We start from the raw sequence: 18,261 nt of genomic DNA, 5'->3' as shown, positions 1-18,261 counted from the left end.
AAATCAATAGTTCCAAATTTTAGCCTAAAAAAATAGGCATTTACCATGCATTTAGGCATCTTAGTTGTTCAGATCAAGATCATAATCTTTATTTCTTTCTTTATATTTTTGTAATGTTTAAGTTTTATTTCATGTTATATTTTCCTTAATCTCTTGTTTATGTTTTTCATTTCCTTTATTATACTTATGTTCTTATGTTGTTTATTTAAGTTTATCTTCTTCATTATGTTTAGCTAAGTTTATTATGTCAAGATGAAAAGGTTTCACTAATGGTGTTAGAATAGGTATAATATAAACTCAATATGGACTTCAATGCTTATATCCTAGGCAACTTGCTATTAACATGTCTTATCATTTTTATCTTATTAATTCTTAATACCTTGCTTGTTAAATGGTTAACTAGATTTGTGTTGTATAACACTTGGTACAGCAAATGCTTTGCACTTTCATAGCTAACAGTATGGTATAACCTACACCTGTGCTATGAAAGGAACTTGATTTGTTGTTAACATAAGTTAGCATCATGAATTCCTGACAATATTTAAAAGTATGGTGTTACTAAAATAAGATAATTAATATGATCATGTTAAAAATTTATAATGAACTATTAAGGATAAATCATCCGATTGGAACCTCCTTTGTGTGTGGTTTCCAGTTGATTAATAAAAAGAATTTATACAATACTTATTTCTAATACTATTAGTGGATCCTCTAACCCCGACATTTGTTTTTATCATTGTTTAATCCTTACATTAATCTTACATCTCAAAGTACTCTTTAACTTATTATTATTATTATATAGTTAACCTCCCTATTGTTCGACCCCGGTCTTACCGAGTTATTTATTACTTCGACACTCCTACACTTGGAAGAAAACATCAATCTTTTAGTCGTGTCAGTAGACTCAATTTTCATCAATGATTTCTGTGTTAACAGTAGGATGTGTGCGTTGATGATTTGAACATCAATTGTAGAACTAGGTTGCATTGATGATTTCTAGGTCGGCAGCGACTCGGTTTTCATCAATGATTTCCGAGTTAATAGTAGACTAAGTACATTGACAATTTTATGCGTCATCCGTAGGATAAGAATTGCGTTGATGATTTCTAAGTGGGAAACGACCCAGTTTTCACTACTGAATTATGTCACCAGCAACATAATATTTTTTTTCCTATCTCTGAATTAGCAACGACACAGTCTTGGAAAAAATCCTGAAGGAAAAGGGCTAGCCTATCCTAGGGTGGAATATGAATAAAAACCATCCCTAAAAAAATAACCCAAAAGAGGGATAATAATAATCTTATCCAGCACCCAAACACCCTACCTCATTTAAAAGGGGGTATAAATACAATGAGGAGAGAGGAAAGGTGACCCTGCCTCTTCCCAAAGACCAGCTACAGTAGCTGCATGTGTCTAGTTGTATGCTCTTTCTCCTCTACCTCTTCTCCACAGAAAACCAGACCTAATCCAACTGCATATCCCCTTTATTGATTGTGCGAGTAAAATGAAAGCTAAAGAGTAAGGTTACTGGCTGAAATAAGAGAAAAAGAGGGGTTGTACCTAGTCGGCAAAACAGTAGAAGGAAAAAGAAAACTGAACAAAAGAAGAAGAAGATGCCACCAGTATAGTGCTACCTAACACATATAGTGAATGTTAATAAAGTTGTTCCCCAGTTAGACCAAGTCCCTATAGTCAGGGAGTTCATCAATGTCTTTCCCGATGACTTACCTAGATTGCCTCTGTATAGGGAGATTGAGTTTTGTATTAATTTGGTTTCGAGTACCGAACCAATATCAATGACATCATATAGAATGACGCTAGTAAAATTGAGAAAGTTAAGGAACAACTGCGGGATTTGTTGAACAAGAAGTTCATCCAACCAAATGTGTCCTCTTGGGGAGCCCCGACGTTATTTATAGAGAAGAAAGATGGGTCATTGAGATTGTGTATAGATTATAGGCAACTGGATCGGGTAATAGTTAGAAATAGATACCCACTTCCTTGCATAGATGATTTGTTTAATCAGTTGTAAAGAGCTCAATTCTTTTCTAAGATTGTTCTTCAATCTAGGTATCATCAGTTGAAGATAAGGGAGGAGGATATTCCGAAAATAACCTTTAGAACTCGGTATGGTCATTATGAGTTCTTAATGATGTCTTTTGGATTAATGAATGCACCGGCAACTTTTATGGACTTAATGGACAGGGTATTCGGGCAATTTATTAATTAATTTGTAATAGTTTTTATTGATGATGATTTGGTGCATTCAAGGTTTAGAGAGGAGCATGACTAACACTTAAGGATGGTGCTTAAAACTCTACGAGATCATCAATTGTATGGCAAGTTCTTAAAGAGAGAGTTATGGGTAGAGAGTGTAGCATTTTTCAGGCATGTAGTGTCAAACAATAAGATTGAGGTCAATCCTCAAAAGATTGAAATAGTTAAGTAGTGGCTTAGGCCTACTTCGGTGATAGAGGTTAGAAGTTTCTTAGGTTTAGCTGACTACTATCGGAGATTTGTAGAAAACATTTCTTGGATTTTTGCACCATTGACTAATTGACACAGATAAAGTGTTAAGTTTCAATGGTCTGAAGCTTGTGAGAAAATTTTCTTGGAGTTGAAGCAAAGATTGACTACAGTGTCTATTCTAGCAGTATCATCAGGTTCTGGTGGTTACACAATGTATTGTGATGCCTCGAAAGTGGAGTAAGGATGTGTTCTAATGTAGTATGGAAAAGTTATTGCCTATGCTTCATAGTTGTTGAAAAAGCATGAACATAATTATCCTATGCATGATTTAGAGATGACGGCTATAATTTTTGCTTTGAAGATTTGGAGACACTACTTGTATGGCAAAACTTGTGAGATCTTCACAGATCATAAGAGTTTGAAGTATATTTTTCAGCATAAGAATTTAGATCTGAGACAAAGCAGATGGATGAAACTACTGAAGGATTATGATTGTACCATCTAGTACCACCTAGACAGAGCAAATATAGTTGTCGATGCCTTGAGTAGGAAATCATGAAGGAGCTTAGCTCATATAAGGAACTGCAAAGACCTTTGATTAGGGAGTTGTATGCACTTACCGAGTAACACGATCAAAAGATTGATGTCTTCTTCTAAGTGTAGGAATGTTGAAGTAATAAATAACCCAACAAGAACGGGGTTCATAGGGAGGTTGTTAAAGAGGACATGTTTGAACCCAATTGAGTTGGCCATACGGTTCTATGAAAGTGCTAAGCATTTGTTGTACCAAGTATTAGATAACACAAATCTAGATTAACCATTTAACAAGACAAATCTAGATTAACCATTTAACAAGTAAGGTATTAAGAATTAGTAAGATAAAAAGATAAAACATGTTAATAACAAACTTTCTTGGATATAAACATTGAAGTCCACATATTCTAACACCATTAGTAAAACATTTTCACATTGATATAATAAACTTAGCTAAACATAATGAAGAAGATAAACATAAATAAACAAGATAAGAATATAAATAAGATACAAGTTAACTAAGTAAAGGAAATGAAATGAAAAGTATAAACAAGATATTAATGAAAGCAAAACTTAAGTCTTACAAAAATATAAAGAGAGAAATAAAGAGCATAATCTTGATCTGAACAACCAAGATGCCTAAATGCATAGCAAATGCCTCCTTTTATAGGCCAAAATTTAGAACTATTGATTTAATGACTAATTGTTGAGTGGGTAGTCATATCTTGACTTGGTGACAATCCTTATCTTCTTGTCTTAACAAAACGTCATTGATAACGTCCAAATTTGAACCAACTTTACCATGAAAGTTCTAGGAAATTGTCTTAGCTTTCTAGGGGAAAAAAAACAATTGAGATCATTTGGACTTCTAGAACTCGAGATATGGGCTGAACATTGAACAAACACTGGGTTGTAGGACAAATTCAGACTTTTCTGTTGCTGCTATAATTTGGACTTGAAAACGGCCTTTTTAAATCTTGGACTCGATATGAAAGTTTTAGGCCTATGTCTTAGCTTTCCATCCATATAAAGCAAACTTAAATCCAAGATTTACAACTCCAGATATGATCCAATTACTGAACAGTGTTCCAGTTTGGACTGAACCAACATCTCTTTTCTAAGTTTGGCCCTCTATTTGTCCTTTGAATTTCAGTACTTGAACTCATCAATCAATCCTTTCATTTATGTGATATGCCTGCATTTAAGATGAACATTTACCATAAATTAAAGGTATCTTATATTATTAGATATGTTATTATAAAACATGCTTTAGTTGAAGAGTTATTGATACTTCAAGTGCAAAATGATGAAGTAAAACCTTGATAAAAATGTACTTTTAAGTACTAATCACCGAGACTATCGAAAAGATGAGAATACTTCTCGCATTACTTATACTCAAGTTACCATGTCACCTTCTCGCATGAATGGCCTTTCCACTTCACCTTCATTGAAGCTATATCCTTCGATATAAGCTTCATCACTTGTCGTTCAACTATAGTTTCTGGTTGCACCTCATAAATCATATCATTTTTCAACTCTATTGGTTGAACCTCTAACACATGAGATGGATGCAACATGTACTTCCATAGCATCAAAACATGGAATACTAGATGTATAACAGACAAGTTCAATAGTAGTGTTAATCTATAGGTAATTGCTCCAACCCTCTCTAAAATCTCATGTAGTCCAATAATTTGAGGACTTAACTTGTCTTTCTTCCCAAACCTAAACACTCCTTTGATCGATGATACCTTCAAAAATACACAATCACCTAAAGAAAACTCTAAGTTACACATCCTCTTATCCGCATAACTCTTCTATATACTCTGAGTTGTTTAAAGTTTTTTCTCAATCACCTTTATCTTCTTTGAAGTAATCTGAATCAAACTTTGGTCCTATTAGCCTTTTCTCACCAACCTCAAACCAACAGACCAACGATCTACACTTCCAACCATACAAAGCCTCATAATATGTCATCTCTATGATAGCATGATAACTATTGTTATAAGCAAATTCTACTAACGGTAGGAACTTACTCTAACCAACTCCAAAATCCATAACACAAGCTTTCAACATATCCTCTAAGATCTGAATAGTCTTATTAGACTGACCATCTATTTGAGGGTGAAAAGTGTACTCAACTGTACTTTAGTACCCATAACTTCTTGGAACTTCATCCAAAACCACAATGTAAATTGCGGATCTCTATTCGAAACTATTGAAATTAGTACTCCATGCAATCACATGATCTCGCTAATAAACAATTTTTCCAAGTTTGCATACTCATAGGTAATCTTCACTGACAAAAAACAAGCTGATTTTATCAATTTATCGACAATCATTCATATCAAATCACAACCCTTCTAACTCTTAGGCAATCTTATCATGAAGTTCATTGTAATCATTTCTCACTTACATTTCAGAATAAAAAATGGTTGTAGCAATCCAGGACTTTACATGACGTCTTGGAGAGGATGGGGTCATGAGTACCACTACTGCCATGAATGTGAGTTCTAGCTTGTTTTATACACATCCATGTAAAGTTGTTTAAGGTAGTTGGACTGTGTTTTCTTTTTGTCAGATTTGGGAAATATAATATTTGTCTCTTGCTTGCAAAATGAAGCAGAAAAATGGCTAATTTCTCATCTCAGTTAGATTTGTTTATTGAACCTGAAGAAAGAGACAGACTGTCACTGTCTGTCTTAAATATTGATTTCTATTAGAGGATCAGATAAATGCTATGAGGATTTCTCTGGGTCGACACAATAGCTTGTCCAGTGTTTCATGGAGTACTTTTGGGGTATTTGAAAGAGTTGCTTTAGCCGATAATAAATATGATTGGAAAGCCTTTCATCGAGATTTGATTTTATTCCTTGGATGATGCCTTATCTTTCTTTTTTTTGTTTTTTGTAATTAAAACTTTTTCTCCTTTCAATAATGTCTCCCTCTCCTTTTACACACACACGTGGTTTATTTCAATTACCTCTTTCAGCAATTAAGAACATTACTGCAGAATTTGTTAACTGAAATGTCCTTTAATGTCCCATGGATACCGTGCTTAATGTTTAGCCGCTCAGCACCCTTCCGTAACTGCAAAAGTTGAATGCCCACAAACTTCTCCCTGCTAGTTTTCTTGATGATGAGAGTTGAATTTGTTGTCTGTAAATGTGGGGCAGGCAATTAATGAGAAGATACTTTCACTTGGATATGGTCAAGTCAGGGCAGAAATTGTTACAGTTGATTCACAAGAATCTTACAAAGGCGGAGTTCTTGTGCTAGTGACTAGGTATTTGAATGGAAATGACAATTTGCGTCAAAAATTTACTCAGAGCTTCTTCCTGGCTCCTCAAGACAAAGGCTATTTTGTGCTGAATGACGTGTTTCGGGATGTTGATGACTCCACACACCAGAATGGGAATCAAGAGCCTGCCAGCAATTTTGAAGCCCTACTTGCTCCTGACCAGGGTAATGAAAAACAGATCATTCTTTGAATGCGCATCTATTTTCCAGCCCCCTTATTGAAATTGAAGGTGTTTCTGTTTTCAGATACTCCTCACACACAGGAAACTCACATCTCTGAGCCAACAGTTGCTTTGTCTGAGGAAGTCATTGGAGGGGAAGTGTACAATCCCTCTGAAAGTGGGGATGTTTCAGTTGAGGAAGGGGAAGAGGTAGAACCAATGCCTGAGGTTGTTCATGAAATTCCTCCTGATTCCCAGTTAGTGGCCGACTCCCAGGTTGTGGTCAAGTCTAGTGCTAAGATTGAAGACGTTCCGAAGAAGTCGTATGCCTCCGTCGTAAGTAGCATTTCACAACCCAACACCCCCCCAATTTGCTGTTTCTTCGCTGTCATTTTGCCACAGATGTAAATCTTTAGCATGTGAGAAGAGATCAAATATTTATAGAGTGTCATTCACATACCAAGATAATTATTTCTGTAGGCTCGTTAACTTGCTGATCGTTATTGAGTCGAATGGCCCCGCCAGATAAGCTTGAGTTCGTGATGATAATTCTTGTGCCACGAAACGCATGGTGGGTCGTGCCTCTGGGTTGTTCCGTGTGCATGCTAAGGCCACTGTAACTACGAAAACAACTTCCTCTGCTGCTTGGCCAGTGGGAGCTTCAAGGCGAGGGTCTAGCACATCCTTTAGAAACAACTCTGGATCGTTTGATAGTGATGGTTTTATTGATGATAAGAGCTCTCCCGGGTGCTTTCCCATCATAACTTCCAAAGCCACCACCCCAAAGCTATACACATCACATTTGTCTGTGAGCCGCATTGTTTGTGCCAGCTCTGCAAAGATCAGGCAATCAAAATAAACGTTGGAAATATTTAGTCAAGAAGGCAGGCAATTAACAATGACAAGACCGGTTGTGAGGGTTTTGTTTGGCTAGAGAGGAGGCAAGATTTGCAAATGTGAGACCTTTCTAAAAGGAAACCTTTCCCAGCAACATGAATGAACAAAGAAAACATTTCAGCATTATGCCATGTTGCCCATTTCCTTGTTATAGCCTGTTAAAGCTTTCATGACTTCGGGAGAAAAGCTATCAAAACTCAATTTCCGAATACTTGGAGTGACAGGAATAATCTTTTAAGAATGCACCCTTAGGATTGTGAGCTTACCTGGAGCCATGTAGCCATAGGACCCAGCAGCTGCAGTCCAGTTGGAGGAGTCTGTATTCAAGAGTCTTGCTGTGCCAAAGTCTGAAAGACGGGGCTCAAAATCTGTCTCCAGCAAAATGTTGTTCAATGATATGTCCCGGTGTACAATGGGTGGAGAACAGTCATGGTGCAAGTAGGCAACTGCATGAGCTACTCCTCGCACTATATTCACTCTCCTGCCCCAACCAAGCTCCACTTCCCCTTCTATCCCATACAATACTTTTCCCAAGCTTCCTCTTTCAACATACTCGTAAACCAGGTACAAACAGCCCCTCCTGGAGCAAAATCCAAAAAGCTTTATGATGTTACGGTGCCTAACTTCTGTTAGCAGTTTAATCTCATTCTCAAAACTCTGGCGATTGAGTGCTGGGATGTCACTGGAGTCTGACATGTTGAGTTTCTTTACTGCAATCACTTGACCTGTAGACAATACTGCTTTGTAAACACTGCCAAATCCTCCTCTTCCAATGCAGTACTTCTCATTGAAGTCATCAGTGGCACTGACAATATCCCCAAATGTTAACTTGCTGTCTCTTTCCCATACCATTGACTCAGAACTCTCACCATTATTGATGCGTTTGATCTCTTCATCAAGCAGTTTGGTTTTTCGGCAACATAGCAGAATAGCAAAAATTGTTGCTACTACTAATAAGCAACAAACTGGAACGATAACACCAATAAGAACCTTTTTGTTACGCTTTGAGGACTTGCCATTGTCTGTTGTTGGACATTGTGATAATCCTTCTACATTACCGCACAAACCTGAATTTCCAATAAAAGATCTTGCAGATGCATTTTGGAAAACGCTTCCAGTTGGTATAGGACCTGTCAACTCATTGTATGAGAAATCAAAAGAATGCAGGCTAATCATGGTGGACAGTGAATCTGGGATTCTTCCTGAGAGATGGTTATGTGAGACATTGAGATTCTCCAACATTGAAAGCTTTCCCAAATTTGAAGGTATTGTTCCTGAGAGTGAATTGCTGCTGAGATCCAACAAGTACCGCAAGTTTAAGTTGCCCAGCTCGAAAGGTATTTCACCAGAAAGATTGTTGTGGCTCAAGTCCAAGCTTGACAGCTTCTCATAACCCCCAAGCTCTTTCGATATGTTTCCAGTCAGCTTGTTATCAGATAAGTCAAGAGATTCAAGCCTTGTCAAGCTGCCTAGACCCTGAGGTATCTCCCCTTTCAAATGATTGTTGCTCAAATTGAGCATGAATAACATGCTTAGATTTCCCAACTCGCCAGGAATCCTCCCAGTCAGGTCATTGGAGTCCAGACTTAGAAGTCCCAGCCGGGCCAACTTCCCAAGCTCGGCAGGGATTTCACCAGAAATTCTGTTTCTTCCCATCTGTAAATTGGTGAGGTTTTTACATTCTCCCCAATCTGGTGATATTTCACCAGTAAATTGATTGTCATTAAGAGCAACAAAAACAAGATTTGGAAGAACACCAAATGCATGAGTGATGTTTCCAGTGAATTGGTTATCGTCAAGCCGAACGCGAGTTAGTCCTGAACAATTCCTCAAGCAGGTAGGCAATGCCCCTGTAAAGTTGTTGCTATTGACAGTAAGTTGTTGAAGACTCAGACCACTACACAATTCAGGCGGCAGCTCTCCAGAGAAACTATTGTTTGAAAAGCTAGCATACACCAGCGAACGAATGTTCTTCCCAAAATTACTCGGAATGCTACCAGAGAAGTTATTGCCGAACAGATTGATAGAAGTTAGAGAAGTAAGATCTGAAATGGTCCCTGGCAACTCCCCATGGAGTTGGTTGGTGTTGAGATCAAGAATTTGCAGTGATGTCATATTTCCAACTTCTGGTGGAATTGTACCGTTGATGTTATTGAAAAAAAGATTCAGGGTTTCAAGATTGGTGAGATTCCACAAGGTTGGAGGAATGGGGCCAGAAAGCTGGTTTCCTGAAAGGTCTAGACTAATCAACTCTTTCAAATTTCCTATCTCGTGGGGAATGGAACCAGAGAATGAGTTATTATACAAATAAAGATACTGGAGCCTTGTCAATTGCCCGATTTCTGGAGGAATATTTCCAGAAAAATTATTGTTCTGAACTTGGAACGAGGTCAACTCGGTCCACTTGGATACAAGGGCAGTTGAGATCTCACCTGAGAAGAAATTCTCAGATAAACCCAAGGCGGCTATTTTAGAAAGATTGGACAAAGAAGAAGGCAATTCCCCACTCAGCTGATTATCAGCCAGGGCCAAGTAGGTGAGGTGAGTACAAAGGCCAAGCTCAGGAGGAATGGTTGAGTTTAAGGCATTCATTCTGAGATCAAGTTTTTCCAGATGCTTAAGTTTGCCTAGAGAAGATGGAATAGTCCCCTGAAAAGAATTACTGAACAGTTCAGCAGTTCGAAGACCAGATATAGAACCAATGCTTTCAGGAATTTGACCACCCAATGGATTAGTTTGTAGACTAAGGCTTTTGAGATTGGAAAGCATCGAGATGTGGGGTGACAATGGTCCTTGGAATGAATTGTTATAGAGATTCAAGGTCTCCAGCTTTCCCAGATTGGTGTACGCCAACTCTGGTATCTGGCCAGTGAAGTTATTAAGTGACAAATCCAGAAACGTCAAGTTCCGGCAACCGGTTATGAAATCAGGGAATTCCGAAGTAAGTTCATTGAGAAAAAGGCTAAGATATTCCAATGAAGGCATGGAAAATTTAGACCAGTCAGGGGTTTCCAAGTAGTTTGCTCCAAGGTCTAAGTGCCTTACCTTCAGAAGATTGGAAAGTTGAAAAGGGATAGTACCGTTGAGATTGTTGTTGAAAAGACTAAGATGCCGAAGCTCTGTCAACTCTGAAATCTCCACAGGTATGCTGCCCTCGAAAAAGTTGACGCTGAGGTCCAAGTAAATGAGCTTGGAGAGGCCGCCAATGGCTGATGGGATCGCCCCACTCACAGTGTTATTCTGGATGTCAAACCTGGTGAGATCAGTAAATGGGGTGAAGTTGAAGTGGGCAAGTGTTCCATTTATTTCTAGGCTGGGGAGGTTTATTTGAGAAACTGTTCGAGAGGTGGAGTTGCAGGAAATGGCAGTCCAATTGCAGAGGTTGTTGAGGTTGGAAGGGGACCATGAACGGAGAGAAGGAGGTGGAGAGGTCAAGGTGTTTTTCCATTGGATGAGAGCTTCAGCTTGTGTTCTTGCAGATGATGTTGCCTTCAAAGGAAGCATGGAGAGAAGGAGAGAGTGGAAGAGAAGAGCAGCATAAAGCTTTTGAGAGGCTGCCATGATTAGGTTATGGAGGTTGGGATTTGACGCGGATTTCTCTATCCTTGTATAACTTACTTGATTGGAGACTGAAACCGGGGTGAACCTGACTGTGAGCTTATTGTCGCTTTAGATGGAAGGAGGATATTGATTTAAAGCTCCCTAGTTAGTGGTCTGAAAGCGTTGACTGGCATTCCAAGTCCTGAAAATGATCAAAAGGGGAGTAAGTATGAATAATATGCAGGAGGGCCATTAATACAAAAATGTTGAAGAAAGGACTTAACGTGAAAATACAAGAAGATTTATTAATGAATCACACCTATCTTTTCTTTCACTCTTGAATTCTTCCAAATTAATTCATCTAGCTCTAAGAATTTTTTTTTATTTTTTTTAAAAAATAATGCCACTAGAGGGGTCCGTCATCTGCAAACGCGTAGTTGATTTTTTCAAAAAAATTTAACTTATCAAACATGATTGGGACTATAACCGGTAGTTGATTTTTTTATTATTATTATTAGTACATCTAGTCATTCTCAAGGCATGCATATAAAATAAATAAATAAACAATGGCCCTCAAGCTTTCCACCCGTCAATGTCATTTTTTTTATGGCCCGCGGTTTCTGAGAAAGACTCGCTCTTTGCATTTGGGTTTTTGTTTTTTACCCGAATGAAGAGAGCTGACCATTCCAAAGTCCATATTATATGGCTGGCTAGTGGCTATATGGGACCTCGTGTCGATGGTGGAGAATTTACAATACTATCCTTTCCAAGGGCGAAGACAAAAAGGATGTTCTCATGCCCAAATAATACATTATACTCGCAATTTCTTCAATGTATGTCTAAAATACATTAAATAATAAAAAAGATGCATTTTTTTTTCTAAAATTATCTTGATTGACTTTTTTTAATAAATATAAAAATATATTCATTATTGTAATTTATGTATTTTATTTAATAAAAATTGGTCATGAATGATATTTTTTTTATTAATAGTAAATATCCAGACTTATACCTACCTCAACTAAACCTAACTCAACTAATCTTCTGAAGACACGAAGTTAACAAAACTCAGGAATATATAATATATATATATATATATAGTAATTGACTGAGTGTTCACCGTCTGATTAAAAAAAGGAGGCCAGCCCACATAGTCAAAGTCAACTTTTGAACTAGGGCTAAAGAAAGACTTCAGAGTTCTCTATCCACACACGGCCCCTTGAAATTTAGGGAATCAATTGACCGAGATTAACAAATCTTTTTATTTATTTATTTTTAATTTAATGTTAAGACTTACGGGCCCTTTTATCAAAACTTAAGTATGCAGAAATTTCAAAGATGCCAAGCGTTTGTACCTTAACAACTAACCAACTGCTGGACTGAATACATATGAGCAATGCTCGCATAAAGTGATGTGCTACTATTCAACCCTTTTTTCTTTTCCTTGCAAAAACAGAACACCATTATAAAATGAGATAGTAATAGATTCCAACTAGGGCAAAGTCACTCAGGCATTTCCAAGACGGTGACTGAATATGTAAGATATTTTTTACATCTTTTAGAGAATTTACGCATGCTTGGTATAACAACTTGAAATCAAACTCCATTGAAGGACGTATTGGAACCTTTACATCTCCACGCAGGTAAAGCATTTCTATGTTAGGTCACATGTATATAACAGAAATCATAAAAAATACCTGCTTGTGTTACTTGCGCGACCTATAGGGTCCCAAGGGGATAGAAGAACCATTGCTTCTCCTTAATGCATGGTAATTGGGTGCATACTTTGCGTTATGATTCCTGGTCACATCTCAGGGATTTTCACAACTAGGAGCTTATTTCAGGAAATCCTGAACTTCTGCTTTCCTCTTTTTGTAGTTCAGTCCAAGCAAATCCTTCAAAACACTGAAGAAGGTTAGAACGCCAGCCTAAAATAAAAATAACAATGTTTTTTAACCAAGTTACTTCATTTTGATTTCACTCAAATCATTGAGTATTCCCAAGATATAGATTTCAACAACCCAATATAAGTGCATCGAAATTCAATGGTCAAAACTGCTTTAATAATATTTCCCTCTCATCAACAATATTTTGACTGCATTTGTATAAAGAAAATAGACTAGGGTTCACACATATGCACACCTTGTAACCACTTCCTTTATGGTTTCATACTCCAATCCATGCGTCTATATGTGTCTGCTTATGCATTTATGACCATGTCTAAACATTTTTATACATTAGGAAATGCTTAATTTAATCAATCCCTATGCGGTTGAATTTCAGAGAACCCAGAAAGAAAAGTCCTATGAAGATGCACAAGAGCAAGAAATAAATATGCAAAACTATAAGTCTCCATAATGATCAAGAAGTTGTATTATTTAGTAATTTAAATTAAACTTTTTGACTTGGTATATTGCAACTTTTCAAAGCTCGCCAAAGGAGGATAACCTCTTACGAAATAGAAGATCAAAAGGAAGACATAGAACATCAAAAGTATAGCGAAGCAACAAACTGTAACTCCCACCTTGCAAATAATATTTTCCTCGACAGCTTCTTTGAACAATTCAGGGAAAATAAAGGATCAGCGATTTTGATCAAGCTGATGAAACTGCAACCATGACAAGAACACTGCAGAGGATATTTCACTTTCTCGTTCTCTCTTCTGCTTTTGTGCTAATCACAGCACAGAGAGAAGCGGAAACATTGCTAAACTGGAAAAACAGTTTAAACTTTCCAACTTTACCTTCATGGACGCTCAACAGCGGCAGTAGCCCGTGCAACTGGACAGGAATTCGGTGCAATGGAGAGGGAAGCATTATTGAGATAAATCTCGAGAACTCAGGCCTGGATGGAACTCTTGACAGGTTTGATTCCTCATCGTTTCCTAACCTTAGTTCACTCAATCTCAATTTGAACAATCTCGTAGGAGATATCCCATTTGGAATTGGGAATGCCACAAAACTCATTTCACTTGATCTCAGTAGCAACAATTTCACCAATCAAATCCCCCCAGAAATTGGTAACCTTAAAGAACTTCAAGTTCTTCGTCTCTACAACAACTCACTCACAGGCCCAATTCCACATCAGCTAAGCAACCTACAAAAGGTGTGGCTTCTCGATCTTAGTGCAAACTACCTAACAGATCCTGACCCTGTTCAATTTAAGGGTATGGCATCTTTAACAGAGCTGCGGCTTTCCTATATCCTTTTGGAGGCAGTTCCTGCATTCATTGCTGAGTGCCCAAACCTGATCTTTCTTGATCTTTCAGATAATCTAATCACAGGTCAGATTCCTATGCCATTACTATCTCGTTTGAAAAGACTTGAGTTCCTGAACTTAACAAAGAATTCAGTTGAAGGACCTCTTTCCACAAATATAGGAAATTTTAGAAATCTTCGACACCTGAGGCTTGGAATGAACAAACTGAATGGTACAATACCATATGAAATTGGGCTGCTATCAAACCTTGAAGTTCTTGAGTTGCATGAAAATGGGTTTGATGGTCCAATGCCCTCTTCAGTTGGGAATCTCAGGATGCTTCGAAATTTAAATCTCAAATTGTCAGGCCTAAATTCCAGCATTCCAGAAGAACTTGGTTTGTGCACCAACCTCACTTACCTTGAGCTATCATCCAACAGCCTTATAGGTGCATTGCCTCTTTCCATGGCCTCATTAACACAAATCAGAGAGTTCGGAATATCTGACAATAAACTATCAGGAAACATCCATCCATCTCTGTTATCCAATTGGTCAGAGCTTGTTTCTTTGCAACTCCAAATAAATAATTTTTCTGGAACAGTTCCACCTCAAATTGGAACTCTCCATAAGCTCAAGCTTCTGTATCTTTTTCAGAATCGATTATCAGGCCCCATACCAATAGAAATAGGAAATTTGTCAAATTTGATAGAGCTTCAATTGGCCGACAACTTTTTCACCGGTTCCATCCCTCCAACTATTGGAAATTTGTCAAGTCTCACCAAATTGATTCTTCCTCATAACCAGCTCAACGGAAAACTTCCTCCTGAATTAGGTAATATCAAAAGTTTAGAAGAGCTTGACCTGAGTGAAAATGACTTGCAAGGAACCTTGCCTTTGTCAATAACTGGCTTGAGAAACCTCAATTTATTTTATGTTGCTTCCAACAATTTCTCAGGAAGCATTCCCGAAGACTTTGGCCCTGATTTCTTGAGAAATGCAACCTTCTCCTATAACAATTTTTCAGGAAAGCTTCCTCCAGGAATTTGTAATGGAGGGAAGCTTATCTACTTGGCAGCCAATAGAAATAATCTTGTGGGGCCAATCCCTTCAAGTCTTAGGAACTGCACAGGACTAATCAGAGTCCGCCTTGAACAGAATCTTCTGGATGGAGACGTTTCAAATGCATTCGGCATGTACCCAAACCTGGAGTTCATTGACTTGGGAGACAACCAGCTCTCTGGCATGTTATCATCAAACTGGGGACAGTGCACAATCCTCTCAAACTTTCGCATAGCAGGCAACATGATGTCAGGCAGCATTCCACCGGAGCTTGGAAACTTAACAGAGCTACAGAATCTTGACCTCTCTGGTAACCAACTGATTGGGAAGATTCCAATTGAGCTTTTCAGCTCTTCAAAGCTCAACAGATTTAATTTGAGCAACAATCAACTCTCAGATCACATACCAGAAGAAGTTGGAATGCTTTCACAGCTGCAATATTTGGATTTTTCACAAAATAATCTAAGTGGGCGGATACCAGAAGAACTTGGAGACTGCCAGGCACTTATCTTCTTAGACCTGAGCAATAACAGACTGAATGGGACAATGCCATACCAGATTGGGAATCTAGTTGCCTTGCAGATTGTGTTGGACCTCAGCCAAAACTTGATCACTGGAGAGATATCCTCACAGCTTCAAAAATTGACAAGACTGGAAATACTGAATATTTCTCACAATCATCTTTCTGGCCCAATACCATCTTCCTTTCAAGACCTATTGAGCCTTCAAGAAGTTGATATATCACATAATAATCTCGAGGGGCCTCTCCCAGACAATAAGGCTTTTCGGCGAGCTCCTGCTGTGTCATTGGTTGGCAATCCTGGTTTATGTGGGGAAAAGGCACAAGGTTTGAACCCTTGCCGCAGGGAAACTTCATCTGAAAAGCATAATAAAGGAAACAGAAGGAAGCTGATCGTTGTCATTGTCATTCCACTATCAATCTCAGCAATCCTATTAATTTTGTTTGGGATTCTCATCTTCCGGCGTCATTCCAGAGCCAATCGAGACAAGATGAAGAAGGATTCAGAAGGCGGAAGCTCATTTTCTGTGTGGAATTACAACAAGAGAACAGAGTTTAACGATATAATTACAGCAACAGAGAATTTTGATGACAAGTACTGCATAGGAAATGGCGGTCAGGGAAATGTGTACAAAGCAATGCTTCCATCAGGAGATGTTTTTGCTGTAAAACGTCTTCACCCTTCTGAAGATAATGAGTTCAGTAAGGAATATCAGCTTAAGAATTTTAAGGCTGAAATGTATTCCCTAGCTGAAATTCAGCATCGGAACGTTGTAAAGATGTACGGGTTCAGTTCCTATAGCGGATCATTGTTTTTTGTATATGAGTTTGTTGAGAGGGGAAGCATGGGTAAGTTGTTGAATGAAGAGAAAGAGGCAAAGCTCTGGAACTGGGATTTGAGATTACAGGCCATCAAAGGAGTGGCACATGGGCTGTCTTACTTGCACCATGATTGCACACCAGCTATTGTGCATCGAGACATATCAGCAAACAATATTCTGTTGGATGCAGCGTTTGAGCCTAAGATTTCTGACTTCGGGACAGCAAGGCTGCTAAGCGAAGGTGAATCTAACTGGACACTCCCAGTTGGTTCATATGGCTATATGGCACCAGGTACCTTTATAACCCACACCATACCATAAAACTAGCAGCATCTTCAAGTGTTTCTTCTTCTAAAACATGAAACCATTTGTACAATATTTCCATGTCTAAAACCACGATTCCTCTATGTTTTGCAGAGCTGGCCTCTACAGGTCAAGTGACAGAGAAACTAGACGTGTATAGTTTCGGAGTTGTTGCGCTAGAAGTACTAATGGGGAAGCACCCTGGAGAAATGCTTTTACATTTGCAATCTGGAGGGAATGATATCCCCTTTTCAAACCTTTTAGACGAAAGGCTTACACCTCCAGTTGGTCCTATCGTCCAAGAACTGGTTTTAGTAACGGCCCTAGCATTGTTATGTGTACAGGAATATCCCATATCCCGGCCAACAATGCATCAAGTTTGCAGCAAACTTTCGGCGAGAACAAGCCTACATGTCCCTGCACCTCTCCGCCTCCTCACGCTGCGAAATCTGATGGATATGCTTAAGGATCAAGCATCATCCTCTGTAACTTCTTATGTGTAATTTGTGTGTTTCTTATTCTACACTCTTTCAAATAAGTTCAAATAAGAAAATCAGTGCACTGCGCTGGTGTGTTTGCTACAAACTTTTAGCAGCTACAAATGAAGGGGAGATGCTTGATAAAATGTCCAGAAAGAATCACGTGCAGGAATTTGATTTATAATTTTATTTTAAGAGCGACAAGAAAAAAAAAAACAAAAAAGGAAATGCCGGCCAATTACCTGAACTCGGATATGGTTGATCGGAGAACTGTATGCTGCAGAATATGGCGACAGGAAAGACCGAATTGCCATCGTCAATTTTGAGAGCGAGAGAGAGTGGCCCTCATCTAGCGAACGAGGAACAATACATCCTCTAGGCCCCTCGTTTTTAGTATCTTTCCCGCCCTTTCGGTAATGAAAACGGCGTCGCTTCCCTTGTTTTAAGTTGTTTGAACTTTGAACTCTAAACAGGCCCCTTTTTTATTATTATATTGGACTCCATGTCTATAAAACTCCCTACCCAAATACAAGGAATTTATTTTTGGCTATTTGTTATAATCTCATTAGTCTCCGAATTAAATCACTTGCATGCCTCTAGTTTTTTTTTTTATTAATTTAGTTCAACCATAGATTCTTATTAGTTTTCCTCCATGAAAAAATAGATTTTGAGAGTAAAAATATAACATTTCTATTTTCGAGACCACCATATCAATCATGAAAAAAAAAACATGGTAAATTTTTTTTTTTGACTGAATTCATACAAAATTTATTAAAATTTCGGCAGAGTCTTTCCTATACCAGAAACTCCCAAGTTATCTATAAGTCACCTATACACATCTATTATTCATTACTTATATATATTCCAATCATAGTACAAACACAATATTCCAAATGTCCTTCCTTTAAAATGGGACATAAATTAATTATTAGATAAACAAAATAAACATATATTAAGATTACAAGTATATAATAATATAG

The 18,261-nt window shown here is 38.0% G+C and overlaps 2 protein-coding genes across 3 annotated transcripts; one reads left to right on the top strand and one right to left on the bottom strand.

Moving 5' to 3' along the window:
• Nucleotides 1-6,183: 6,183 nt before the first annotated feature.
• On the bottom strand, nucleotides 6,184-17,663 carry LOC118039642 (uncharacterized). 2 transcript variants are annotated; one of them, XM_035046396.2, is made up of 5 exons: nucleotides 17,524-17,663; nucleotides 12,599-12,796; nucleotides 7,628-11,103; nucleotides 6,925-7,297; nucleotides 6,184-6,849 (listed from the first exon to the last, which is right to left on the bottom strand). In XM_035046396.2, exons 3-4 carry the CDS (start codon nucleotides 10,920-10,922, stop codon nucleotides 6,933-6,935), a joined length of 3,660 nt encoding a protein of 1,219 aa, XP_034902287.1. In that variant the 5' UTR covers nucleotides 10,923-11,103; nucleotides 12,599-12,796; nucleotides 17,524-17,663; the 3' UTR covers nucleotides 6,184-6,849; nucleotides 6,925-6,932. The 2 variants fall into 2 exon arrangements, with proteins under 2 accessions (XP_034902287.1, XP_034902288.1); XM_035046397.2 differs by lacking the exons at nucleotides 12,599-12,796; nucleotides 17,524-17,663 and having other exon boundaries at nucleotides 7,628-11,161.
• On the top strand, nucleotides 12,793-17,804 carry LOC118039641 (uncharacterized). Its single transcript, XM_035046394.2, has 2 exons — nucleotides 12,793-16,791; nucleotides 16,917-17,804. Exons 1-2 carry the CDS (start codon nucleotides 13,518-13,520, stop codon nucleotides 17,303-17,305), a joined length of 3,663 nt encoding a protein of 1,220 aa, XP_034902285.1. The 5' UTR covers nucleotides 12,793-13,517; the 3' UTR covers nucleotides 17,306-17,804.
• The last annotated feature ends 457 nt before the right edge of the window (nucleotides 17,805-18,261 follow it).

Source organism: Populus alba, chromosome 14 (genome assembly GCF_005239225.2).
Source record: "Populus alba chromosome 14, ASM523922v2, whole genome shotgun sequence".
Classification (NCBI taxonomy): domain Eukaryota; kingdom Viridiplantae; phylum Streptophyta; class Magnoliopsida; order Malpighiales; family Salicaceae; genus Populus; species Populus alba.
The sequence above is the reverse complement of the archived record's forward strand: the minus strand, read 5'-3'. Positions and strand labels throughout refer to the sequence as shown.